Source organism: Fusarium solani (assembly GCF_023522795.1).
Source record: "Fusarium solani strain SB1 chromosome Unknown bctg00000006, whole genome shotgun sequence".
Taxonomy (NCBI): domain Eukaryota; kingdom Fungi; phylum Ascomycota; class Sordariomycetes; order Hypocreales; family Nectriaceae; genus Fusarium; species Fusarium solani.
In genome coordinates this window covers 2,539,247-2,566,056 of record NW_027072151.1, presented here as the reverse complement: position 1 = coordinate 2,566,056, position 26,810 = coordinate 2,539,247, and the positions used below count along the sequence as shown (strand labels likewise).

The 26,810-nt window shown below is 54.4% G+C and overlaps 8 protein-coding genes across 8 annotated transcripts; 6 read left to right on the top strand and 2 right to left on the bottom strand.

The window, feature by feature from the left end:
- Nucleotides 1–258: 258 nt before the first annotated feature.
- On the bottom strand, nucleotides 259–1,558 carry MRS44_010504 (uncharacterized protein; the record flags this gene model as incomplete). Its single annotated transcript, XM_046284574.2, has 2 exons — nucleotides 259–1,469; nucleotides 1,516–1,558. The coding sequence occupies 2 exons, from the start codon at nucleotides 1,556–1,558 to the stop codon at nucleotides 259–261; spliced, it is 1,254 nt and encodes a 417-aa protein (XP_046128463.2).
- Nucleotides 1,559–3,137: 1,579 nt separating this feature from the next.
- Nucleotides 3,138–6,261, top strand: MRS44_010503 (uncharacterized protein; the record flags this gene model as incomplete). The annotated part of the gene is made up of 2 exons (XM_046284576.2): nucleotides 3,138–3,317; nucleotides 3,469–6,261. The coding sequence occupies 2 exons, from the start codon at nucleotides 3,138–3,140 to the stop codon at nucleotides 6,259–6,261; spliced, it is 2,973 nt and encodes a 990-aa protein (XP_046128464.2).
- A 720-nt stretch (nucleotides 6,262–6,981) lies between these two features.
- Nucleotides 6,982–11,049, bottom strand: MRS44_010502 (uncharacterized protein; the record flags this gene model as incomplete). Its single annotated transcript, XM_065620139.1, has 5 exons — nucleotides 6,982–8,653; nucleotides 8,702–9,044; nucleotides 9,091–10,426; nucleotides 10,465–10,807; nucleotides 10,892–11,049. The coding sequence occupies 5 exons, from the start codon at nucleotides 11,047–11,049 to the stop codon at nucleotides 6,982–6,984; spliced, it is 3,852 nt and encodes a 1,283-aa protein (XP_065476328.1).
- An 869-nt stretch (nucleotides 11,050–11,918) lies between these two features.
- MRS44_010501 (uncharacterized protein) lies at nucleotides 11,919–13,056 on the top strand (the record flags this gene model as incomplete). Its single annotated transcript, XM_065620138.1, has 2 exons — nucleotides 11,919–12,258; nucleotides 12,302–13,056. 2 exons carry the CDS (start codon nucleotides 11,919–11,921, stop codon nucleotides 13,054–13,056), a joined length of 1,095 nt encoding a protein of 364 aa, XP_065476327.1.
- Nucleotides 13,057–18,788: 5,732 nt separating this feature from the next.
- MRS44_010500 (uncharacterized protein) lies at nucleotides 18,789–19,402 on the top strand (the record flags this gene model as incomplete). The annotated part of the gene is made up of 3 exons (XM_046274123.1): nucleotides 18,789–18,812; nucleotides 18,871–19,028; nucleotides 19,138–19,402. 3 exons carry the CDS (start codon nucleotides 18,789–18,791, stop codon nucleotides 19,400–19,402), a joined length of 447 nt encoding a protein of 148 aa, XP_046128467.1.
- Nucleotides 19,403–20,625: 1,223 nt separating this feature from the next.
- MRS44_010499 (uncharacterized protein) lies at nucleotides 20,626–21,354 on the top strand (the record flags this gene model as incomplete). Its single annotated transcript, XM_046284577.2, has 1 exon — nucleotides 20,626–21,354. The coding sequence occupies one exon, from the start codon at nucleotides 20,626–20,628 to the stop codon at nucleotides 21,352–21,354; it is 729 nt and encodes a 242-aa protein (XP_046128468.2).
- Nucleotides 21,355–22,048: 694 nt separating this feature from the next.
- Nucleotides 22,049–23,561, top strand: MRS44_010498 (uncharacterized protein; the record flags this gene model as incomplete). Its single annotated transcript, XM_046272976.2, has 3 exons — nucleotides 22,049–22,793; nucleotides 22,845–23,054; nucleotides 23,104–23,561. The coding sequence occupies 3 exons, from the start codon at nucleotides 22,049–22,051 to the stop codon at nucleotides 23,559–23,561; spliced, it is 1,413 nt and encodes a 470-aa protein (XP_046128469.2).
- Nucleotides 23,562–25,133: 1,572 nt separating this feature from the next.
- Nucleotides 25,134–25,922, top strand: MRS44_010497 (uncharacterized protein; the record flags this gene model as incomplete). Its single annotated transcript, XM_046284578.2, has 1 exon — nucleotides 25,134–25,922. The coding sequence occupies one exon, from the start codon at nucleotides 25,134–25,136 to the stop codon at nucleotides 25,920–25,922; it is 789 nt and encodes a 262-aa protein (XP_046128470.2).
- Nucleotides 25,923–26,810: the final 888 nt, after the last annotated feature.

Here is a 26,810-nt window from a genome sequence, read left to right as displayed (position 1 = left end):
GTGCAACATCAACCATCCCAATCCATCATTCAGTTCGGGTTAGGCCCGCGACGCCAAGCAATACGGGGTTGTGGATAAGGCATTTATAGCTTTCTATGCTTGAAAAACAACGCCTTTATTGTTCATTAGACATGTATAACCCAGTTCTCTTTATTCCATGAACTCCTCTCCCTTGCTTATCCATTGCCCTCTTCTCAACAATCCCTTGAATTGTCTCAGAAAGTCGGGCATCTATCCGTGATGCTTCGCTTCAAGCCCCTATCTCACCCATCCCCTATTCTTCAAAAAGTAATAGCTGTGCACAGCTGCAACACCCAGCGGCTGAAGCACCCACGGTAGTTGATGTCTGACATGGCGACTCATCGACACGGCCATGACACTTTGCGGCGCGCCAGGCGTCATCATCCAGTCTTGCATCAACTCGGCCGTCAGCTTTTGGACGGGGCCAACCCGAGCAAACATTGTCTCTTCAAACTCCTGGATTGCCTTGTCGAGCGCCTCGTCGTCTTTATCGGCTGCTCCGATGATTGCCTTTGCAAGTAGTGATGCATCGTCGAGGGCCTGGTTCACGCCCTCGCCAGCATAGGGTGTCATGAGATGCGCAGCATCGCCAATGAGTGTGAGACCAGGCTTGTGTGTCCATTTCTTGCCGACGGGGAGCATGAACAGTGATCGTGGTGTGCATCTTCCATCTGCCATCTCTATCGCTCGCTTAAGACGAGGATCCCAGTCTTTATAGAGGCCGTTAAGCAGGGCTGGAGCGGCTTCTTTGATGTTGCCGGCATCATATTCGCATTTCTCAGGCTTCATCCAGTCGGCTTCTTTGATGACGTGGGAGCAATAGATACTGAGACTCCCGTCACCCATCTGCTGGATGGACATGCGCTTGCCCTCCCAGCCAGCAAAGACGCTCCCACGGTTGACGAGCTTGTAAAGGTCGGGGGCTCTGTTCTCAACGTCGGTGACTTCCAGCTCCTGCAAGCCTATGCCTGAATACTCGGGCACTAGGTTGGGGTCGATCTCTTTTCGGACCTTGCTCCAAGCTCCATCTGCTCCAACAATTATATCGAAGCCGTCGATTGTAGTGTGCTCAAAGACAAGTGTTCGTCCTTCAATCTTTTTCAAGCGATGGCCCCATTTGATGACACCATCCGGAAGCGACTGTGATAAAAGCTCGCGGAGTTTGCTGCGATCAATCTCAGGCCGCTCCTGGATCTTGTTGTATGGTCCATCGGCATTTTTCACCAGGAGATACTCAAGGTTCTTGTCAACAATGGCAAGGTATTGTCCATCGTATCGAGCATGCTTGAGAAACTCGTCAAAGAGGTTTGCTTCTTTGAGGGCTGCGAGACCTGTTGCCGTGTGGAGGTCTAGGGTACCACCTTGAGATCGGAAATTCGGGTGCTCTTCTCCCTCAAAGACGGTGACATCTATGCCGCCGAGATGAAGAAGCCTTGCCAGCATGCAGCCTACTGATGTTAGAAACTGACTTAATGTTGAATTAGGGCAACTTACCAGCTGGGCCAGCACCGATAATAGCAACCTTGCGGTTACCCATCACTACCTGCTGCTGAGGGGATATGGAGGGTTGAGGGGAAGTTGAGACAGCAGCGAAATTGACTCAAAGTGTATTCAAGCTTAAGATGCAGGTTGATGAATTATGACTGAATGCTACGACAGGGGACGCCTTTGTCTTTAAGTAGTTTTGACATTTCCACCAGAACAGCCTCCTCGGAGTTGAAGCTTACGTTGTTGCAACACCCACGATTAGCTGACAACCAAACTCTAGAGTCGAGACAAGTCCAGTCGGGTATGCCGGCACCTTGGTTCAGCCAGAGCGCCTCTTGCTGACGACAAAGCATCCAGTGAATGGGACGAGTTCTCTTTGCGAATGCCTCGTCTAGTCGAGGAATGCCAATGGCACGTTTCAAGGCGCCGTTGCATCACCCACCCAGTGCTGACGACTAGACTCGGCTCAACGAGCTTAAACGACGCCTGCTGGAGATGCTCAGCGCCACGGCTTCATCTCTGGATGGCACACGATGACGGGCGCGTGAGGCTATGCATGAGGGCGTCTGCTGGACCATTCAGCTCGAATTAATTACCATTCGCGGACATAGGAAGCGGAGGGCGGCGTAACCATTCATCCCTGTGGTCAGGTTCCATGCATCGCCAGGAAGGCTGGGAGAGAGAATGATTATGCGCGTGTTTCGAGATGCATTATTTACATCCCATCTGCCGGTTTCTAAACAATATGGGGTATAAGAGCGATGGGTTTTCTTTCTGCGACAAGCCCTGGCTGCGGTTGTCATGCCAGCTTCTAGTCTCTTCAAGCCGTTTCCTCGCCGACAGGGTATGCAGCGATATCCATGTATGTTGACTTGGAGGCGGGATCTAAGGCCATCAGTTTGAGCAGGCTGGATGAGAGCGACTGAGTTTGGCTACGGCGCAGGCTCATTCCAGAGGATACCCAGCGTTCAACGGTCATCTAGCACCGAGATAATGCATACAAAAGTCCAATAATCATGATCATGTCGTCAAAAAAGACTCTTTGCCCCCAGAAACTCGCATTCACAGACCCAAGATGCCAAGATACACGCCATGGTGGCACGTGCTGATGCAGGGGTTCACGGGCTGGCGGGTGCCCGTCCACTACAGGTAACAGGCCCTCTATTCTCAGCTCTAGCGGGCCTCTGCCGCTGCCGCTGCCGCTGCTGCCCACTCGCTGGCTGCCACTCAGGTCTACAGCACAGCACAGCACACCCGACGGCATCCCATCACCATCCATCATATCAACATCCTCCCACCATCATCCTCCCTCCTTCACCGTCAGCCTCGCCCGGCCTCTCGCTGCCTCCAGCTGCTCCCACAGTCTCTTGCGCCCGCCGTATCGCTCCGCCTCCGACGCCAACCTTGCGCACCATCTCGGCCTCTTTTTGTCGCTCGTTCTGATGATGCTACTTGCCCCTCGACAGTCGCACTCAAAATCCCATCGTTAAGCGTAATCCTCCGACCGAGCTCCGTCCACGTCCACCCTCTGGGAACAGAATAGAGCCTGCTATTTGGCCATCGCATCTATCGCCGTCGCAAACATCTTCAACGCCCAGCAGGACCGCCCAAGCCCGATATAACCCGCCATGCAGGCCCCGTCGTCCGGCTCCCAGCGAGCCTTTGCCCACCGTCGCTCGCCCGGCGCCGAGCCAGGGCCGCCACCAAATGTCCCAGTCCGCTCCATCTCCCCAGCCCTTCAAGCTCGAACCTCGACCGCCTCCACCAGATCTGCTCAGTCCACCAGCTCGCGAAGGATGAATCGTGAAGTGAGTAGTCGCCTCGTCTCGTCTCACCCAGAGCCAGAGCCCTCGCAGTCGGCGCAGTGAGCGTCACCAAGAGCTTGCCTGTGCCCCTGCCGAGCCCTGCCCCACGTCCACGCCCAATGGCAGCATGCTAACCGCGCTCTGCTCTCTCCAGGGTTCCGGCAGCGGCGCCAATATGCCTCTGTCGCAAATCGAAAAGAGCGTCACCCATCTCCTCGTCGCCACCAAGCAGCTCCTCGAGACTCTGACGCAATGGTCGCGCGGCCAGGCTACCGACAGCCAGGTGTCGGACGTCTATGTGCGCCTGGGCTACGAGTTCAATATGGCCTGCCGCGCATTCACGGCCATCAACGTTGATACATCCGATCTAGGAAATGTCCCCGACTTACTCAGACACATACTCGAGGCTACGCTCAGCCAGGAGGCTAGCTCTGAGAGTCTAGAGAAATACCTACCCAGGATCCGTGATATCATCATCAACCTGCTCCATGGCCTTAAGCGAAAACAACAGAAACTCCGTCAGAAACAGGCCCGGGAGCGCGAAGGACATGCACCTCCCGATAGGACAACCAGCGTCAGCACTGTCGGCAGCGGCCACAGCGGGCTTACAAACATGTTGGAGGAGGGGTTGGAGAATGGATTTCAAGCCGAACCTCAGCGGACCGAGTCCTTGCCTCCCGCCGGTTCGTCTCCGCGCCGGTTTGGCGCTCAGCGGGAGCAGTCTCGCGGATCCGTTGCCTCAGAACAGTCATCTCTGTCGAGCAACACGATGCAGAACATGCCTGTTGTACCACCCTACCCAGAGGCCGACAATACGATCCCAACAGGGCCAGGGCCCTCGACGAATGGAGAGCTGAATATTGATTCGTTCCCTCCACCACCGCCGCCTCCTCCCGACAACACTTCTAGCGCTCTCGCCGCTTTGCAGAAGGGTGGAGATCTCGAGCGACGAGCCTCTCGAAGATACTCGCAGTATCAAATATCCAAACATCTCGGAGGCGCCAATGGAGTTCCGATCCTCCCTCCACAGAACACGCCAGTACCGAACCGTGGTAGGAAAGAAGTAAGGGAATCGTTGCGCGCAGTGCAGGGTCGCCAGTCTATACGCCATAACCGCAATACCTCGAGCCAGTCGCTGCGCAGCGCTGCCGTTGAAGCATCCCCTGTCAGGATACCGAGCAGCGTCTCTGAGGAGCCCTCAGCAGTACAGCCCCCTGCAAAGACAGAGAGCCCTGCTCCTCAGAGCCCAGAGGACAAGTTCAGGGCCAGCGCAACGCTTAGCGGGCCGCCCGTTGACCCTATGTTCTATCAGGAGGATGAGACTAGTGAAGAAACCCCCAAGACTGAGCCCAAGGTTGAACCGGAACGTCCGCCTACGCCGCCTCCGAAGCCGGCAGCCGAGCCATCTTACTTCCAGGAGTCTCCTCCTCCGACACCTACGAAGGATCTCACTTTGTTCCTCCAGTACAAGTCCAAGGTGAAGAAGTTTGTTCTGCCAGAGGGTCGGGCTGAGCTCACAATTGGACGGCTTCAACTCGCATTTATCGAGAAGTTTTCGTGGAACACACAACAGAATGGCGCGGATCTCCCAGAGATTTACATTCAAGATCCCATATCTGGTGTGCGACATGAATTGGAGGACCTGGCTGATGTGAAGGACCGGACCGTTCTGGTCTTGAACGTGGAGGCTCTGGATGAGGTCAAGAAGCATATCGATGATGGCATTGCCTCTTTGACTGCCATCGTGCGTGATGTTAAGCAGACAGTCACGGATCAAGGGGCAGCTATCCAGCGAGTCTCGGATCGACAGCAGGAGGCGGCAAATGAAATGGCTCGAATGGCGCTGGCACCACCGCCAGCTGCTCCCGTGCCTGATGGGGCCAAGCATTCAGTTGCCCCTGGAAGGAAGCTGGATAGTGGCCATCTCACGGAGTTGCAGAATCTCCGTCGCGATTTGGCCGTTATGCGTCAAACTTACTCCAAGTTCCAGGCCGAAATTCAAGATTCGATGTCGACTATTCGCAGCAAGGCTGCCAACGTCAAGGTTGCTGCGGCTAAAGCCTCGATTCCTGACGTTGAGGGCGATGCTGGCTACTCATACGTCACCAACGGACGGAAGCAGCTCAATAATGACTCTGATCGGCTGGTTGGAAAGGTGGACGACCTCCAGGACCTTATTGAGGACCTGCGCAAGGATGTGGTGCACCGAGGCGTCCGACCTCTACCACGCCAGCTGGATTCTGTGGGCAAGGATATTGCTCTCTTGACCAAGGAGCTCAAGAGGATGGAAGATTACATGGATCAGGAGAAGCCCATCTGGACCAAGATCTGGGAGAAGGAGCTCGAAGACGTGTGCCAGGGTCGTGACGAGCTTCGCCTTATGGAGGACCTGTTGGTGGATCTGCGGGACGACCTGGAGAAGGCCTCTGAGACTTTTACGCTTGTGGAGCAGGCGACCAAGGAGCAAATGAAGGACAATGGCACTGGCGCAAGCGCAGGATCCGCGCGTCAGTTCTCCAGGGGCCTCAACAGCCTTGGCAACAGTCTCGATCCGAGTGCAGCAAAGGAGGGCGTCCTAGGCGAGGTCAGGGCTCTCCAGCCCAACCACGAAGATCGTCTTGAAGCCATCGAGCGAGCCGAGAAGCTTCGCCAGAAGGAACTCGAGAATCGCCGCGTCAACCCTCTGCACCGTGAGATGGTCAACTTTGTGGCAGATGGTAAACTCAAGAAGTCTGGTGGCTTCGAGGAGGTGGAACGAGCACGCAAGGCAAAGGACGACCGCATCCGGAGAGAAGTATGGGAGCGACAAAACGGAATCATTCCCGAGAATCCTATCGGCGAAGAGGAAGATGTCCAATTCGAACCGGATGAAGTGCCAGGAAGTCCTCCACCAGCTTCAGCAGATCAAGAGGAGGATGGCAATGCGGACCTGCCCAACGGCGCCTAGTCAACTTCCATTTTTATACATGAAGACTTTTTCCTTGTTGATTCGGGAATCAATCACTTTGTTTCATGGAGATAATGCCTGGGAAAAGGATGAGAAGACGTCCTCTTTGTTTTTACGCGAAAATTGTTTGATATGGATCATGGCAAACAAACTATGGATGTGTTTCACGGCTGTGGGACATGGGAAAGGGGATGGATGGGATGGGATATAAGCGGCCTTGGCCGGCAAATTTGGCCTCTTCTTTTTCTTTTCACTCCTTTTTTTTTCCATAGCTTTTTTTTACTTGGTAGTTTTTAGTTGGGTTCTTTTTTACTTGCTTCATAGCGGAGGCGAATGGGAAATGTGTTTTTTCGTCGGTCTTTTTTTTGCGTGTGAATAGCCTCACTTACACTGACTAGACTGAACTGGGAGTTGGACCTCTTCTGATCTTGGTTGATGACTCCGCGTTGCACTCAGGCTCGAAAGCTGTATGGACTCTTTGAGTGAAGTTTCATGAACTGTAAGCATTGAATGTGATACGTTGACTTGTGCATGAACGCCTCGTCCTAGCATCTTATGCGTCACTTGTATGGTTCATGCAGAGAGAATCCTACTGCTAATGCAGATGTAGAGTGACATTTCATTCAGTGTCACGGCAAAGAGCTTTTCCGTTCCTTAGATACCTTCCCTACCAACCAACCCATCTATCATCATCAGTCATTGAACCTTTCATAACAACTCTTACGATCCCAGCAGTGTAAGCTTGTTCAAGCCCGTTACTACAGGCGGCTCCAGCTTCTTACCCCGTCCTAGCACGAAATCCTGTAGTACTGCTTCACCTCCTGTAGCTTGCCATGCAGGTTCCTCTTGCTCCGGCTTCTTGTCCTCGCCCTCAGGTGGGTTAAACACCTCTGCAACGGCGGCAGTGCAAGCCTCCGAGACCTCAGCCATGAGAGCCTCGGCGGCACGGGCACGCTCAGGCATGTTTCTGCGTACAAGCGCAAACACAAGGCGCTCGACATCAGGGGCTGTAGCGCTTACACGCTCGATAAGGCGACGGATACTGTTGACGAGGTACTCCTCCTCGTAGACGGTACCCTTGCGGCCTCTGGCACGCTTCTTCTCCTCGCGCCGACGGTTCTTGCTCGTTGCACGACTCACACCAGTACCGGCGGTGCCCACACTGCCGGCCTTGCCCGTGTACCGCGTGAAGAGGGAGGCGCTGGTGCTGACGCGAGACGAGGCGGCGATGGAGATGTCATCGGGGATGTCGCCTCCACCAGCACGCTCACCCTCGTAGAAGGCCAGGGGGTCCTCAGCGGCCTTACGGCGGAGTTCAGCGACACGGGGTACCTGGGCTTTAAGCTGGGCCTTGCAGTCAGCTAGGAACTCGGTAGTTGTGCCCAGAGCATCAGCAAGGCCAGTGTCAACGGCCGTAGTGAGAAGATCGGGACGGTTGCGTTGAATGACGATACGGATCGCGTCCGCAAAGTGGTACCCTTTGCAGAGACAGCGGACAGCCATGTCGATAGCTCCTAGGGATTCGAGGTGGATAGTGGCAGCGGCCGCATAGTCCTTGGCCTCCCAGAGCGCATCGGCGAGGGCGTTGGCGAGCTCAGCCATTGCATCAGCTGACATGGGAGGTTGTTGCTGTGCTGCGGTGTAGAGACATTCCTGCCAGCATGTAGCACCGGCAGTTCGGTAGCAGCTGGTGGCCTTTGCGTAGTTCTCGAGAGACTCATAGGCGAGACCAGCTTCGCGGTATTTCGAGGTAGACTCGAGGTACGCGGCGTAGGCGTCTGTAAGGGCACGTAGTCGAGGGGGGTCGTAGCGGTAGAGGCGGAGGGCGTCATGATAGAGAGCATGCTTGGTCGTGTAGGCCAGGAGCTCGTCAAAGACATCCAGGGCCTGGAGGTGGTTGAGAGCTTTGATACGACGTTCAAGGTGATCGTCGATCTCGAACTTGCGGCGTAGCTCGGGTTGAGCGTGAAGGTGCTGAACAAAGGGGAGGTATTCACGAGGATCGCGCTGAGACTGCTGAGCGACCAAGAGGGCGAGTTCCAGGTTGTACAGACCAAGGGCGTTTTCGTATAGGCGGTTGACATCGACCAAGAAGCAGATGTGCTCAACAGCCTTTTCAGCCACCTTTTCATCCTCCTTCATCAGCTCCGAAACAAGGAGAAGGCCATCGTCAAGAGCTGGTGGCGACTTGCACACGTGTGCGGTGATGATATTTTGGAGGTTGGTGTCCTTGCGGCTTTGAAGGGCCTTGATAAGTGCATCACACACAGTGTTGACCTTTTCCGGGGAACCTCTAGGCGCAGGAGAAGAATCAGATGTGGGGAGGGCATCTACGTCGAGAGCCTTGGGTCGCTTTGTGTCCTGGTACATGGTCTGGGTGACATCCTCGGCCCTGCTTTGATTAGCCCCTTTTCGGGAGTTTGGAAGCAAGGCGACTTACCGGAGAGAAGAGAGGAACAAATCAATGAAAGTAACATCCGGGATCTGATCAAGGAACAGCCCGACATTGGCCAAGAACTGCTCCGGCTGATGATCATAGAGAATGTTCATATCAACTCGTTGCGTCCGGCAGTACGAAAAGGCCCGCGCATAGTTCTTCTCATCGATGAGGCTGCGGATACCTGCCACAACCATGGCTCTGGGGAAGACGGTCTCGAGGTTTCCTCGGGGCATCTGGAGGATGATGCTCATGTTGGCAGGAATGGCAGTGACAAGACGAGATCCACGTTCCACGCTTCGGCATCGCTCATCTTTTTCAGGGTCGTCTGCAGGGACTTCGAGCTCTTGACAGTGTTAGCAGTTGCTCCTAAACCATGACGGCTTACTTACCCTCGACATTGGCAGATAGATGCACAAACTTGACAAAGTGATTGTTGGTAGTAAATATGAGATGGCTAGGCGTGAGGACGAAAGAGGTACAGTTCTTGGCAAGGAGCCGTGAGTTGGCATAGATGTGCCCGTTCCTTGAAAGACCAAATGCAACAATCTCACCGTCAACCTTGCTAATATCGAACCAGGGCATCTGCGTATGGAATCGTATCGGAAGAGGCTGAAGACCACCGTCGGTAGTGATCTGGAGCAGCTCTCCTGAGCTGTTCTGCCCATAGGCTTCGAGGGAAGAGCCATCTTGGTAAGTGGTCGTAGCTAGCACAACGTCCTCCGGTTCCTGCAGGTGGGGAGGGCTATCATCTCCGGCCCGTCTGGCAATGTGGACGAAGCCCATCTCTTCCTGGGCAAAGATGTGAAACTCGTCGCCGACAGCAGTGATGCGCAGAGGCACACCATACGTTGGTGCCTCGAGTTCGGGAAAAGCATGCTTGTGCTGAAGCTGCGGCTTGATAGACCTCCCATTCTTCATGGGCCACTCGTAAAAATCGATACCCTTGTGGTGCAGGACCGCAAATGTGGTGTTGTTAGGTCCAAATGCGACATCAACAGCCGCCGAGGCAACTGAAATCTCAAACATGGACATGGGCGGAGGGATGTTGGCTGCTCGAAAGGGAGTCAACTTGACTGTCTCGCCGTCAATGACAGCCACGGCACCGTTGTCGTTTGGTGGTTGACAAGATCCCCTCGCTGTGTAAAATATGTACTCGCCAACTAGCACGTTGGTCGTCGACGCAGCGGCGAAACGAAGGGCCTTTTCAGGGTGCCAGGCCAAGCATGTAGAGTCTGGCTGGATAGGGATCTCTTGCTTGAGATACCAGTGATAGTTTCCCATGGTCCACAGCTGGATCAGGTCCTTGTAGATAACCGCCAGGACAGTCGAGTCTGAGTTCCATTCCAGACGTATCCTTTCGTGAGCCGTCACTGGTCCTGAAGGTGAGCGAAGAGTAAACTGTCCATGCCGCAAGCCGTTCCTCTCAAAGAAGGCAACATCAATCCGGTCTGGCAATCGCTGAATGCCAGCCATGAGGTTGCCAGAGGGCCTCCAGCTTAGACTACCCTCAAGGCCATCAACAGGCTCACTTGCGCTGTCAAGCTCGCCCTCTCGAGAGTACACCCGGATAACACGACGCTCACCCTCCTGGACAGAGTTGATGGCCACATATGCGCCGTCTCCTCTCCAGCTGATAGTAGTCGAGCCATCCTCATGGGCACTCGGCAGGCCCTGGTCAACCTTCTCAGGGATGGTGGGATCACGCATAGCCTTGGCACCACGGCCCTGGAACTGCGTCTCCTTCTTCCCCATCCCACAGAGACATGCTTTGACGCTTTAAGGTCCTCGGCCGTCATGGTAACCTCAGCCACGGGGTCAAAGGTTGCGCCCATCAAGATGACCGTGTTTGCCTTGGTAACAACGACAAGCAACTCCTCGTCCGGGGACCATCGCGCAGCAGAAATGCCGGCATCGATGGAGCCGACAATCTCTATGTGAGGATCCCCACCAGAGAACTTGTCCTCTTGAACGGTGTAGATGTCGCCGCCTTCAAGGACGATACATGTGGTTGCTGAACCACTCAGATACTGCAAGCTCACGACCTTGTCGACAAGCAAGTCCGGGGTCGGGCTGGGCGCATCCCAACTCGCCACCACCTCGACAGAACTGTATGAGCATCAGTAACCATTAAGACTCAAAGCACATCAAGGGTCAACACGTGATAGAAGCCCTTGCCTGACTTTAACTTACATGTCCTGATCACCCTTGATCCTCAGCAACTCGATACTGCTGCTCTCCTCGGTAGGCCCCGCGGTGCAGAGCACCTCGTCGCTCTCAGGATCCCAGCAGGCAGCTGTGACATGTTGGCGATCGCATCGTCCAAATCGAATGTTGCGAAGGTTGCGCATCTTGGGCACAACTGGCCCGATAGAGTATTTTCTGTGTCTCTGTTCCCTTTTGTGATGCCTCACAACGCTAGCGGACAAAATGGCGAGACGCTGGACGCATGCGTCGTTCGACTTTGTTTTCCTTCCTGATTCTCGGTGACGCCGCCGCCCGGGGACTTTTCTTGGGTAGCAGTTTTTCGCTCTGGGTCGGGTGAGGGTGTGTATCGGATCGGCACCTGGCGGGCGAGTCGATGCCCGGATTTGAGATTTTCGCCGACGCCTGGTCCGGGGGGTACCTGGCGAGGCTGGTGGGGGAGGTATCTAGCGGGGTACTTGCACAGCAAGGGTGCAAGCGGGATCAGCCGAAGTACCTCTTGTGGCTGAAAACACAAGTACCGTTCTTGGTAAAAGATCTGATCAACGGCCTGGCCATTTTGTGAGTAATAGCAGCATTTTGCTTGGAAACCGGCGCCTGCACCAGTCTCGATTCTGAACTGTGCCGTTTTTTCTTCGTATGGGATCGGCTCTTTTCACAAGCAGTGGCACTCTACTGTATGTACTCTTTGACACTCACTAAACTAGAAATTGAAAAACCAACCTCGTCCCTCGGTTCATCACTTCATCCTCTTGCTCTCTCTCAGCCACATTCTGCCCTTCATAAGCGACTCGACTCCTCCCTCGTCCGTGAGATTAGGTTGCTTTCCCTGCTCCATTCCCCTGTTCACATCCATCGCATCACATGCTCTGCATTCATTAGTCGTCCTTGCCGCTATCGGTGCAATTGAACCCATTGACTCTCTGCCTTTGCTCTCAACGCCCTCCTCTAGACTTGCATCGTTATATATCAATCATCATTATTCACGCTATAAAGAAACGTCTTCTCCATCGTCATGGATGTCGCCTATAACCAACACGCCGACCGCGCTCGCCGCAAGAACCGCTCCTCGTCCAGCCTCAACCATCTTTCCCTCGCCCCGTTGACGGCAAAGCTCCCACTCAACGACGACGAGCTCATCGCCGACGCCATCGCGTCCCATCCCCAATCGCCTGTCCATCCAATTCCTTCGTATATCCAGGGCAAGTCCGCGCCTACGACCCCGCGTCTCCTCGCCCGCTCGCCCACCACCTCACGCTCGCGATCCCATAACCGAACACCCTCGGCACCCCTTGCCAAGAGCAAATCGACTACACATCTCGCTGCCCCTGCGGCTCGAAAGTCTCTCTGGACGCGTAACCCCTAGTAGGCGTAACAGAGATGACCCGACGATTCTAGGCTTTGGCATGCGACATCGCAATGATAGTGACTGGCTGCTCAGAACAGGTGCGCTCATGAGCTCCGAGGCTCGCGAGTCCAAGGGCCAGGCATGGCTCATTTCGCGTCAGAGCTCCACCAGCCTTGCGGGAATGGATCCTGACGAGGAAGCCTTCGAGTTTGAGCTAGCTCGCGAGCGTGACATATCTGCTGCTGCGAGCCGCCGCGCCAGTCGCCGTGGCAGCACCGCTCACCTTGACGAAGACGCGTCTCCTTACGCCAGCCGCTTCTCCAGCCGTAACCATAGTCGCTCACACAGTTTGGCACGTCCCCGAAGCCAGTTATCCCCGCTCGATCGCCCTGGCACCGGTGACGAATCCTACTTCCCCAACCAGGACGATCAGAACGAGCTGCCCGGTCCTGACTTTATCAACCTTGACGAGCGGCTTGAGGAGCTTGAGCGTGATACAGAGCAGGACGATGAAGCTACTGTCCGGCGTTTGGTCCGGCGCGGCCAGGCTGGTACAGCAACTTGGTTTGGTAGTGTCTGGTCACTCTTCTCCGTGGAGGAGGACGAGGAAGATTCGGAAGACGATAGCGAGGATTCCCCTATAGATGGAAATTCTCAGCTGAACCGCTCTCGAAGCTCGTCATCGCGGTATCTGGCGGGCATTTCGACAGTCCCGGAAGAACGTATCCCCCCTCCTGGGGATAATGACGGTGGCTGGCGGGATGCGGCGTGGCTGCTAAGCGTGGCGTCCAAGGTGATGTTTTAGATCATGTTTTCTGCAATTGGGACCCGGCGTAATATCATAAGAACATACAGGCCGGAGGGGGACAAATGGGATTCAAGGGTGAAGTACAGGATATGCTCCAACACGGAGCGTTATTGGGTAATCATATCTTGTCATGGTGCAATATGGATAGGTAGGATGGACTCGGGGTAAAATGGACTTTCGGCGTGCTTGACCTACTCGTACTTGGGATATCCGCGTCTTGCAAAATCTGTGCCTCACCGGGACCAACGGGATCATTCCGTTGTTCCCCTACCCAAGCCAAGCCTCATCCTCGGCCGACCGCCAGGCCATCCGGCCGTGTTGTCTGGGTGGTTGTGGATATCCAAAGCTTGGGCACAGGCATCCGCTTCTGGACCTGTTCTATCCAGGGTCTATTCCGCAGCAACGGTCCCCTAGCTGCATCGTAATAGCTCCCGTCGCCGTTGAATAGAGCTCGAGGTCGGCGCATGATCACCGGCCGGGCAGACCCTGGTGAGCTCCGGGCCCCCACACCCGCTCCGCGGCCGGGGGCATTCCTTGTCAACCCCCGGCCCGCCGGGAAGGACGGGGGTACGGCTCAGGACCGTCTTGAATGCGACTGGCCGCCACGTAAGCTTTGTTTTCTCCTCTCTCAACTGGACTAGAAATGTAGCGCCGTCTAGCGCACTCTCGAACAGCTGCTAGTCGGAAGTAGACAAAATCCACCGGAACGACCTGGCGCAACGCGGTGGTGATGGGAACAGGGGCCTCGCGACCATGCTGTGGCGGGCTGAGCATGGAGTGAGCAAAAACCGGTTTGTCGGGCTGGGCTGTCACCTCGCAGAAGGATCATTGCGGGCCTCGAACAGGGCCCTTCTCTCCTTTGCAACCTCTTCCTTTCCGCATCTATCGGATGGATAAAGCGTCCCGGTCGCCGAGAAATCTCCCATCCCATCCCATCCCATCCCAACTTTTCGAAATCCAGGGCATCAGGGTGACAAATTGCACGGGATGCTACGTTGTAGACGCAGTATCCGTCCGTACATACTCGCGGGATACTGGATCCTACCTGGTATTAGATGTGGTCCGTGGTTCCTTTGCATTTCTCCGCTTCTCTTTGATCTCTTTGTGATCCATTACCCGAGGCGAGGGCGCTTAACCCGTGCAAGGCAAGTCTTGCATTGCATGCCCGTGCTACATGCTTCCCGGGAAATGGGTCATTGGTGGTTCGACAGTGATGTCGATGCTGGTGATGCTGACGACCCTGTCCTCCTGTTCGACCCTACTTTATCAAGATACAGCCGAACATTGCCGTTTTGTCGCTGATGCCCTGTGATGTGACACAGCAGTCATCTTACATCGACGCATGTCTGCTCGAGTCTGCGGCTGCGAAACTTGTGCGTCATAGGCTGCACAAGTTTGCGGTGAGGACTAGACAAACTGCGAGTGGAGTCGACGTGCGGCTTGCATTGTTAGGACAATGCCTAACTGACGGTCAATATCAAAAGTGCTGTTTGCAACAGCATGTGTGCAGGCGACGCTCAAGAATAAAACCCTTTGCAGATCCCACGTTGTTGGGACATCTCATAAAACAGAGACCCGACTTCAAGGGTGATATGTAAACTCAGACGGACCCAATATCTGGGCCTGGGAGCACCAGTCAATGTGAGACCACAACTATCCCGGCACCGGTACGGCAAACGTGAAGTGGCTGTGTGCGAGTTCAAACCTCGATTCTGTCTCCAAGCTTACCGAGCGGGATGATGCCAAGAGCGTCGCCCCTCCACACTATTGTGTCGGTACAGCACGTGCCGCTTCAGCTGTCACCCGGCCAAGGAGATTACCAAGTTGGTACTCTGTATTTCGAGCCAGATCACCCAGAGACAATCTGATGAAGCAGTCATGGTGCCGAGGAAATGGTAGGTAGTATTCTAGCATCCCAAAGGTTCCTCAAGCGCCTGGGTGTAGCCCCTGCCAACAAGCCGTCGAGGAAGTTAGGGACCCCGCCATCAGGCCGTGCACGAGGGGTGAGTGAGGGGTGCGGAACGGGGCCCGTCAAGCTGTGAGATTTGATCAACGGACCCTGCATCAGGACATGGGAAGGGAAACGGCCAGGACTTAACGGAAGCCAGCGCCAACAACAAGTAGAGTGTGATGGAGAAAATGCCGCACAATGCTTGCCCGTCCCGTCAGTTTTGGCAAGCCTCGTGATGGTTGGTGCAGAGGTGGTGCTTGGCTTCGACAGGTGCCAAAAAGGATGCGACAGCTTGGAGCTCGAGGGGTCTGGTCAAGTGGGAGATGTTGTGTGGGGTGCTCTGGTGGCGTCTTCGGGTTTACTTTTCTCGAATTCAACCGGGCGGTGGGTTGTGGACCAACGGGAACGAGACGCGGCGTTGAGCTGTGGTGTCCTGGGACTTGACCGCGAAGTCCAAGGCCTGCAGGCAGATAGAACCTTCCGCTCCGTTGGCACGGACAGCCGGAGCTATAACAGAGACCAGGGGAAGGCTCTGGAGTCTCGCGGTCGAAACAATCTCGAAATCTTGCGGCCGAGACCGTCGATCATATCCAGGCTAGGCCATGCCAACACTCCAGCATGTGGACCGGTGACTCGGTGAGCTCTGTCATGGATTGGGATTCGGCGGAGGGAAGAACATGGTGGGAATGATGACATGTTGGGCCTTCAGCATTCGGCAAGGGCCTGCTCGCTGTGCTCGAATAACCACCGAGCATCATGTCTTGACCAGTGGTGGGAGCACTATCGAAGTTGCAGGGTCGTAAAAGAAATGAGGAAGCAGGGCTGAGTGGAACCTCGAATAGAGACGACATGTGGGCACGGCGAGATATTGCCGGCTCTCGGGCGACGGATGATTATGTGGATGACCCGGAACGACGTTGGAGTTGTGAGGCTGGGGATAGGGGATGTCTTTGGAGTTTGAGCTGCACGTGATAGAAAGCAAAGCTAGAGGTTGAAGGTGTATGTGGAAAGTACAAGCCGGTTAACTCCTTCCACGTTATTGGGAGGTACCTTGGAGGAGATTGGGCTGTCGTGCAATGGAGTTTGGGGATCAGCCCAAATCCCGGGAATAGACCGCCTCGAAAAACGAGATAGTAGTGGAGGTAAGGCAAGATGCTAACTTCCGATAGCTCGCTCCGTTTTCAAGGTCGTTCTAGGTATGGAGACGAGCCGAGAGGGTCAATCATGGAGTCTCGCTTGACAATAGTCAGGTCTCTTGGCTCTCTCTCAGCCGTCCAAACAGGAGATACCCAACATCAAATCGGAGGCAAACCGAGGGACAAGTCATAAAGTTGCCTGACTCTTGCTTCTGGCAGTACTGTACCTAGCATTGTTTTCGCGCAGTGGTCAGTGACCGTGTCTTGCTGGTGTACATAGTTCGAGACTAGTGGGAGAATGCTTCTGCGCTAGGCGGACGCGGTATTGAGCCCCGGAGAACCAGAACAAAAAGTCGTTCGTTCAAGGGGCCCGTGGTCAGGGTAGTGCTGTTGGGATAATTAAGCGGTGACATTTTGGATATGAGCCTTGCGGGAAGAGCTCAGGGGAGGAATGCTGGATTGCTTGTCTGCTCCCACGGGACAGACTCTCGTGGTCGACCAAGGCTAAGCTGTCGCGTGGCACAGGCATGGCACTGACGGGATAGAAGACTGGCGCGAGGCTTGAAGCAGGGGACACCCTGGAACGCGTCACGCTCTGTATATGGAGATGGGGATGGGGATGGGGATGGAGGACAACGGCCGACGAGGATGGCCTCAACCTCAGCCTGGGCTGGACTGGACTGGGCTGGCAGCGTCATCCGGCAAAGATTGTAGAACGGCAAATCACAATCTATGCTCTCGTTGTCTCTCCCTCCCGATGATAGCTCAAAGAAGCCCCAGTTGCATAACCGAAGATCCTTTTCTGTTTGGGAATGGCGTCCCCCGTTCGAAGCCGTGGAATCTAGGCGCGTCCTGTCCTGTCCTGTGCGTGCTGTCTGTCGGATCCAATGATGCAACCGCTGCCCCTCCCCATTTTTTTCTCTCTTCTTCTCTTCTTTTGTCAATGTGGGTTCTCCCACAAAACAACGACGTAATCGGCAGGGCCCCCTCCACGACTGGGGACCTGCCTGGGGCTCACGTACAGGAGGCAGGTAGAGGTAGGTACTTCTCGCCAGAATAGGTCCACGTCGTTGTCGGCAATAGCCCCCGTTCACCGAGTGCGAGCGAGCTTGATTCCAGTGATCTACCTACTTCCACTGTCTGCCTCCCCTTCCTCTCCCTCCCTCTCTTCTCCGTAGCCTCACACCCATCCTGAGCATCCCCTACGGCCTCTTCTCCTTCCACCGCTGTACTGGACGTTTTGTCGCGCACCGCATTCCTGGTGTCCCTGTACCTCCGGCGCTATATTCAGCCACTGTCGTCAGTCGTACCAGAACAGCCCGCTTCGGGATCTCCCGCAGAGCACACAACCTGAACTCAAGACGACACAACTTTTCAGTGACCACGCGCTCGGTCGATAGCTGCACTGCGCTACACACGCAACCAAGGGCTCGCAGTCGCAGAGCACACAAAGGCAAAGGGGCACGGACTGAGTCAAGGGACGGGCGAGAAAAGGCATCTCCAGCCTTCCCACTCAGTTGCTGCACTCACTGCACCTCTCACCCGCGCTCAACGTTCGTTGGGAATCCAATCCTACCACCCCAGGTCCATCCATAAACCCACTCGAGGTAAGGAACATGTCTCTCCTCCGCATTCAGGGCAGATATTCCCGTCCTTTATGCCATTCTGCTTGTCATTGCTCGTCTCTGTTTTGTTCCGGCACGGCAACTGCTTGACTTGAATTTTCACACTTCCATGGATCCCGCCAACACTAAAACACCATCCACCCATGGCATCCCCCTCGCGTGGTCCCCAACCGACATTGGATCCTGCCGCCGCCGCTGCTGCTGCCGTTGCCGCCAGTCAACAAGCACCGTCGCCCTGCGTCAGCTAAGGCACTTCAACCCCACTCGACATGGCTCGCTGGCCTGCTCCGAGCCTTGAGGGCTCTTGGATGGATTCGGATGGACCCCCCATGGCTAGCCCCTCATCCATGAGTTGACTGCCCACATACCAGCAGCCGACATCACAATATCACACACATCTCAACCGCCGCCTTCACCACTACCACCGAACTACACGGTCAGAAACACCCTCAAGCCATATCTCAGCCTCCCTGGGCCAAGGGTTCAGCTTGTCGTACTCACTCAACCGTTACCCGAACCGAGGGCTGTCATCACTTCTCTCCGCAGACTCCATACACCTTGCTCATCACGCAGCTCTTCCACCCGAGCTCAAGGTCCACGATCTGCACCAGGTACACACAACTCTCTGAATAGTCTTAAACGACTCGTCCGTGATGGCTTGCTGCCGCCCTGACAGCAAGCGTCACTTCCGCGCCATTTGAAACCCCCCCGCCAGCCACTCAAATGTTGTTCAGCGCAGCCAAGCCGTCCCAACTCGGTCTTGAGCGCCGTCGACTCTCACCATCTTCTTCCTTTCAACTGGCTCCAACCCGGACCCCGGCTGTCTCATTTGCACCACTCTTTTGTTCTTGTCGTCGGCTCCTCTGACCTTCATCCCAGGTCTCTCCCTCTCCACCCGTGGATCGTTATCCTCCGCCGGCCCCACGCTGTTGTTCCGGAGCTTCTAGCACGGTTCCTCTCCATCCCCGTCAATATACCCCTCCGTCATAGGAAAACATAGAGATACCCGCCAACAAAATGTCACCAGCTGAGGATAATAAGGTATGTGGACTCTGTTCCAAGATTGAGTCCCAGCGTAGTCCCTGACAAGCCGATACAGCTCAACGAGGGCTCTGACCTCGGCGATGGTGTTGACATGGTTACCTTTAGCCAGATTCTTGAGATGGACGATCCCGATGACCATGATTTCAGTTCATCTATTGTCTTCGGCTTCTTTGAGCAGGCCGAAGAGACGTTCACTCAGATCGACGAAGCTTTGTGAGTTTCAAATCACCATTTGCTAGGCTTTTGGCTTGCACATGGTTGACATACATGCTTGTACGCGCGGGGTCATGGCTAACCACTTGTCTTCCGGTGTTGCCAACAGGGAGAAGAGAGACCTTGACAACCTGTCTTCCCTGGGTCACTTCCTGAAGGGCTCATCGGCGACGCTAGGGCTCGTCAAGGTTAGAGACGGCTGTGAAAAGATTCAACGATACGGAAAGCATGAGAATGTTGACGGAACCCCCGAACCCGACGAACAGATTTGCCTCGCGGGCATCCAGGCGGCCTTCGATGCAGTCAAGAAGGATTACGCCGAGGTCGAGAAAGCTTTAAGAAAATATTACGAGGGGCTCGAGAAGAATGACTAAAGCAGCAACATTTTCACATGGAGATGCTGGAAAGAGACGAGTGGCATTCGCGAGATTAGTATCGGGGCAGTAACTGGTTCAGGACGCAACGTTCCACCCAAGAACCTCTGCCCATGTCTTTGGAGCGGACGATTTCGATTCGACAAACGGCTCGTTGTGTTGAAGAGCAAGGGGAAGAAAAGGTTGAGGGTGATTTGAGGCAGATACCCCTGCCATTGAAAAGGCTGGAGACTCGGCGTGGCAGACCAAGTCAAGGAAGGATAAGGAGAGGCATTGCACAGACGGCGCAGAAAAGGGTCAGGGTGCCCCGCGATGAATTGAACAACTATTTCAGAAGATATACCTGTGACAGATGGCAATGGTCTTGTACGTAGCAGAGTATTCAACCAGCCCCGGCCGTCATGACATGATTGATGTTGGATAACTACTTGGTAGTATCACGAGGGTGGCATTTTTCCAGTGTTCCTGCTCGGGGTCATAAGAACGTGGCTGGCAGTCTTGTATGAGTTGGGCTCAGGATTATGATATCGACTGTTCACAGTTAGGAACAGACATCAAGATGGCAGCCCATGAATCCAGAAGTCTCTGGATAGGGACCCTGTTGCTGAACGGCGTCAAAGCCCGCCCAAGCTCAAGCAATTGTGGGGTAAGGCTCCCTGACAGCTTACCAACGGTGGACAAATTGGGTCAGCCTTTCACAGCACCAAGACCTGACATCATCCCAACGGTCAGCGTGACAATAACCGACACCGGGTACGGCGTGTGCAACTATTGAGCTCCGTTTTACAGCATCAAATACGTGAAAGGTACGTCAATATCTATTTCTAGTGTCTCCTATGACGATTGCCCCGTGAAAGGTTTTGGCTTGTGGGATCACATGTCGGTTACATCAAACGATACTCTAGATCTACTATCGAGGGGGTAGATACTTTCAGTTTTCTATCGTTGGATGCGGGTTTTTTCTATTCTTTCTTGTTTGCTTAACGTAGTTCTAAGCTAAACAGAAGCCTTGGATATTTGAGGCTAACATATGTAGGCAGACAAACCTGGACTAGACTCTCACAACTAGAGGCTCGATCTGTCCCTTTCATCTTACCCTCACTTTCATCCAGAGTGCCGGGTATACAAACTTGGCTCAATGCCAACAAGTCCGTTCCCTGAGCCCTCAAAAAGCCTTTCGCTGAAGGAACAAAACACCACTCTCTTGATCGAGCCGTTTAGCAATGCCGCCTAAGCCAGTCAGGGCAGCCCCAACACACTTTGTGTGTATACCACTGGCAAGTCCGCAGCTGTCCAGGAGCTTGGCTGCTTTCAAAGCAGATGTCACCAGCCCCATGAGTTTCGGGGTGCCGCCGGATGCAGTCCGCCCTCTAGGCACGATGCATTTGACCTTGGGTGTCATGAGCTTGAAGGATGAAAGCATCGAACAAGCTACAGAGGTCTTGAAAAACCTGCGACTACGAGAAATTCTTTCCAATGTCAGGAACGCCTTTCTTCAAAGTAAAGCTGTCCAGATGGGTCTTGCTTCTGCAGAGAACAGCTCTACTGCTGGAGAGGGACCGCTTTCTATAACACTGCAGGGCTTACACGCCATGCAAACACCGGCCAAGACATCAGTCCTATACGCACCGCCGGTCGACACGGACGGAATACTCTACAGGTTCTGTGAGCAGATAAAGAACACGTTTCAGGAGGCCGGACTCATGGCTGAGGAGAACCGTCCGCTACTACTCCACGCAACTGTCATCAACACCATCTACGTCAAGAATGGGCGGGGACGGCGACGGGAGAAGTTGACGATTGACGCGCAGGACATGGTCAGCCGGTACGACGACTACGTCTGGATGGAGAATATGCCTCTCGAGAAGGTGACGCTGTGTCGGATGGGCGCAAAGAAGATTGAGGGGACGGATGACGAGGCGTACGAGGTTGAGGCCGAGGTCGAGTTTTAAGCTGTAGCCTGGCGGCTTTAGAGGCACATCCGAGATTGGATTTATCAGCATCTAGCCACGGTGGTGTTGAAGACACATGAGCCTTCTGATTTTTCATCTCCTTACTATTCTCATATCACGGGAGCCTAGTTGTGGTTGCGCGTAAGATTGGCCGCAGCAAGGCAGCAAGAAATTGATCTGATATCGATTGGTCGATATTTTGATCGAAAGTGAGCTCAATTAAATGCTAATCCTTTGGAAACAATAGCCTCTCGACTTGAATAATGCGCATAATTCTTTTCAACGTTGCAATGGATCACAAATTCGTCCATGATAGCGGGAGATAGGCCGGCGGGAACGCTTACATGCCCCGCCACGGCCGCTAAAATCCCCGGGCTTCCGGGGGCCTTCAGTGGGCAGCGGCCTTGAGCTTGTCGTCAGACGGAGGTTACGTGATGATTTGACTACGCTCCAGCTCCTCCAGGCACCGACTCAACAGCGGACGTCATCAACGGCGCATCCCCGTCAACGTCTCAGAACCCCTGGATTGTTTTATCCTTCATACAATCGTTTCCACTACGTGTACTTGACAACTGCAACCATGCGGAACCAGCTTCGCCTGGCCTCCGACTCAGCCACCAGAACGACTTGACGATCCTCCAGCCGCCCGTCATAAGCCTAGTCATCCCCTCCGCAGCTCCGCCTCCTCACGACCATGAACACCTCTGAGAAACGCCGTCCTGGGCCCGGCAACTCTTCCGCCCACACCCTGCGCACCGGCGTATCGAATCCCAACCGAAACAGCATGCCCGCCCTGCCCCCACGAGCCGCCATGGCAGCAAACACCGTCTCGAGCCCCGAAGAGACCATCGAGGGCGGTGCGCCGCTGACGGAACGCAAAGAGAAGGATGCTACTGCCACAAGGAGCGGTAGTATCAAGGACAAAGACCGCGAGAAAGAGCGCAAGGAGCGAAGGGAGAAACGGGAGAAGAAAGAAAGAGAGCGCGAGCTCGAGACCGCCCTCAAGGAAAAGGACGAAAAGATTGCATACTTGGAAAAGGAAATGGGCATAATGGAGCGCGAGTTCCACCGCGAGCTGGATAAGCTCAGCCAGAACGAGAGCGAGACGGCCACCTTCTGGCAGGCCAAGCACAGTGCGCTCAACCAACAGTTCCTGCGGACCGACACGGAGCTGCGGCTGCTGCGCGCCGAGGTCGAGGTGAGGGAGGGCGAGCGGGAAGAGCTCCGTGAGGGGTGGGAGGTTCTGCGCCGGGAGCTCAAGGAGCGGGATAATGAGATTCGGGGGCTGAGGGGACAGGTGAGAGGGTTGAAGGAGTGGGTGAGCAATAGCACAAGGACAGATGGACAAACGTGCGATGAGGTTTTTGGGGATGGGATGGCAAGGTTGGGCAATGGCCTGCAGAATTGGGTCATTGTCAACTTTCGCAAGGCCAAGATAAGTGAGTGACGTTGACTGTTGCTGATATGGGTAGTTTGCTAATTCCTGGCAGAGCTGGATGAGCTGGACGAGGCGACACTGGCCGAGATAAATGACCTCGTGCCCATGTACGAAGACCTGGCATCAACAGCCAAGGTGCACCTCCTGCAGTCCATTGTGTCGAGGATCTTGGTCGAGATGGTGTTTGACGCATACTTTGTTGGTCTCTCGAGTGAACAGACTCAACAGTTTCGACAGATGGAAAAGATGTTATACTCATACGGTTCGTCCCCCCGTAGATCTCGGAGCTCAATACTTACTTATCTATGTAGCATCTTCTGATGAAGCTATTAACCAATGGCGCTCATCAACCCTCGCCTTGCTTCGTCGAGACTCGACAGCTCTTGACGAGTCGATTTCATCACTTACTGAAGCTGTACTCGCTCGAATCACACGCCTTCTAGATGCCCTGTGTGGCACATCACCATCTGAGGCGCGTGACAGTGGACTGCGCGTCCTTGTAAACAACTCTATTGAGCTGGCACGCCTACTCGTGGTCCAAAAGGCAGTACTTCGAGTGCATATGCCAGCAGTGTTGCCTCACCAACGGGTCATGTTTGAGCCCGAGACGATGGAGGACCTAGGCGGCGAGGATGAGGAGGCATTGACAGAGAGAGAGATTTGCTGCGTCGCATTCCCCGGCGTGATCAAACATGGCGACGAGAATGGCGGACATTTGCAGTTCCGGAATATCATTGTCAAGGCGAGGGTGCTGTGTAGCCCTGAGTAGGACATCATGTTGGATCACATGAGCTCCTCGTCGGCTGCTTTACCTTAAAGGTTGATATCTCCTGTTATGGAGAAACTGGATACAGCTTCCAACAGGACGGATGAGTTCCTGAGATGGATTTACTTATACCCCAGATGTTGTGATTTCGAGTCACAACTGATATACAGATTATCAAGAGTTGGATACAGATGATATCTACGAATTACAAAGCTTGGCCTGAGACATGGCTCAAATTGGTCATTTGCATCATCACATAGCTATAGAGCAAGATTACGACACCATATCATGACCGTATGAGATTCAATTGGCCTAACCCTGAATATCCCCCATCAAAAGAGCTCCCATTGTACCACCGCACCGTTCGGCATGTCCGTCTACCGTTGCACAGGCACCTTCTCTGTCGGGCAATGGATTGGCATTGCATTTGCATCCGTCAGAGCCCATGTCCCGTCGCCACCATAGGGCTGAGGACGGCGCCCTGTTCCCCACAATATCCCATGCAACAACGGCCAGCGCAGCATTCCCTCTTTTGCATTCACGGTCGGGGGAGATGGCTCTTGTTGGAAGAGATGTAATCTGCTGTAGCCTGCTTGGCGAGTGGAGGACTCGGAGCCGAGGGTGCAGTGGAAGTGGGATGGGTATCGCGGTGCGAGTATTCGTCTGTACCTCGGAGGACAAAGAAACCCTTGATTCAAGGCCGGCTTTGATATCGTGTCGATTCTCTCTGGTCATGAACGAGTCTAGCTCTATTCGTCGATTAGCATCCTTCACAACCAACTCATCCAACTCCAATGTCCAAACCTCGTCAAAAAAGGGAGCCATCTGACAACCACCCCACGTCAACAGAGCAGGGTCATTCCACACCAAACCCCGATATTGGCAGAAGCATCTGATCCTTGACCACCACGTCTGTGACCCCATTTTGAGCCTCAACCCTCTCACTTTTCGGGGTCTCTTCGACTCCCCGCTCGGTATCCTTGCCCCCCTTAGATCCCAAAAGAAGCTTCGTGTAGTGTCTTGTGACGCATCCCTCCATACTGTCCGGGCGAGCGACGTTTCGTTAGCCACATTGACACCACCGAGTTGGGGATGGTGACACACGCCGCATATTCTTTCTCAGTAGAGGTATCATCCTCCGTAATCGTTCACCCGAACCATCTTCATGCACGTCGTTGACCCTTGTCTTTCACTGCATTCGCTGTCGTTTTTGGTGTGTCGCCGTTCACCATTTTTGGGGGCCGGCGGCCGGCGGTTCGTCAAGAAGAGAGCTGTCAAATGTTTTCGTCGAAGGAGGTCTTTTTTCGTAATAGGCCTTGTTGGTGCTGACGCTCGGCGTTGTTAGCAGCAGAGGGGGGATAAGTAGATTGACTTTCCCATTCTCATCCCGCTTGCTTCTTTTCCCCAACCCCTCGTGGTCTGGAGAGCCAAAACATCGTCGTTGTCTTGTTGGTATCGCAGCTGGTCTGCTCACTCGGGTACCGCTTCCGTGTGCCTGCACTTGCTGTCATTCATCATCGTGAGACGAACGACATACCTCGAATTCTTGTTGTTGCCCCTTTTCTTCTCTCCAACATGGTTGCTTCTGACCTCTGCGCCGATGTGAATGACTTCCTCGGTGAATTCAACGCCCACAAGGGTATGCAACTCACACGAGATGCCTTCCCTGCCGTCCCCGCAAGCCATTATCCTCCCAGTCTGATGCTCTCGGATCAAGCCACTGCCATATCCTCTCCCCGCAGCTTCAACAGGTCCGTCAGGAGCAACTCGACATACATGTCGTCTTGCTTCCAAACCAACACCTCCATCTCCACTGCCCCTCCCCCACACGGTCCTCCTCCACCACATCGTCAACGTCCATCCCTACCCACGGCATCCCTCCTCGTCTGCGAGTTCGTTGGCTTCCAAGCATGTGGCGCCCTCTTTGACCCTGACGATGAGGAGAGCTGGATCTCACACATTGTCGACCACCACCTGAACAACATCCTTCCCCGGGTCAGCATGTGCTGGTTCTGCAACGACGTACCGCGCTTCAAGGCCGTTTCGAAGAGTCGTGAGGATCGCGAGGTGTGCTTCCGGGAGCGCATGAGCCATATCGCTTGGCATTTTCGTAACGGCTGTTCGAGGGAGCAGATGCGGCCTGACTTTTTCTTTCTCGATCATGTTCATCAACACGGGTTGATCTCTGAGGATGTGTTCCAATGGGCAAAGAGGTTTCATGAGGTTCCGCAGATTCCAAATATCTATCCTGCTGGTTGGCGGCCAGGTCAACAGGAAGAGGTTGTGGTGGAAGCCGAGGTCGGTCGTTCGCGTCGCCATCGTCGGTCCGGTCGAGATCGTGGTCCGCAAGGATATTACCGGTAGCCTTCTCGGTGGCTCTTATACGTTTCACGTTAATGGTCCGTCGTCGATCCGGGGCCGATGCCCACTTATTCTCCGTCCGGTGGAGTTCCGTCTCGGCCGGGTTTCGGTCTCAGAACCGGGGGTCGGTGCCCGGTAACTCATCACGTTATGGCTTTCAATCAAGGCATCATTCTCGTTTACGTTTCATCATTTCATCGATTCGTCGCGTTCATCCTGGGATTCCCGTGGCATGGCTGGCATTTCATTCGGTCGAGGGGATCTACCAAGGTTAGTGCCCGGTCATCCGGGATACATGGAGAAGGCATGGGAAGGGCAGAATGATTTATGGTATCATCCAAAGATTATGCCAAACGGTGGAAGTTTCGGTTCAAGCATATCAGCGATATTTCATAACGAGTCTGGCTATTGGGTATGGACGGGGAGGCTCTCGGGGGACGCAGGACGCAGGCCTTGTTACGTTCGGTGGGGAAAAGGGAAGGAGAAGAAAGGACAAGAGAAAAGGAGAAGGACTAGGCAGCAGTAAGAGAGGGCTGATGATTTCTTCCTTGGCCGATCTTTGCTTATTTATTCGGCCGAGACGGAGGAACTGACACGGGGCTTGGGAATCATGCTGACTTGGAAAGAGAAATGAAACACGGCCAAAGAATGAAGACAGAGCTTGATTTTCTGAAACAGAAGAACAACTATCTCATTTTATTATTTATATAAGAAATTTTCCCTCTCCCAAGCGATCATGTGTCGTCACCGTGGTTCATAGGGCTACCCTCGCCTCATTCACGGGCTTACATGGACCGCTGCCCAAAGAGAGCTTCGCCTCACTACCTAGCCCAACCACACAGACGGTTTTCTTGCCTTGGACCAATACCATCCAAGGATCAAGGGTATTGG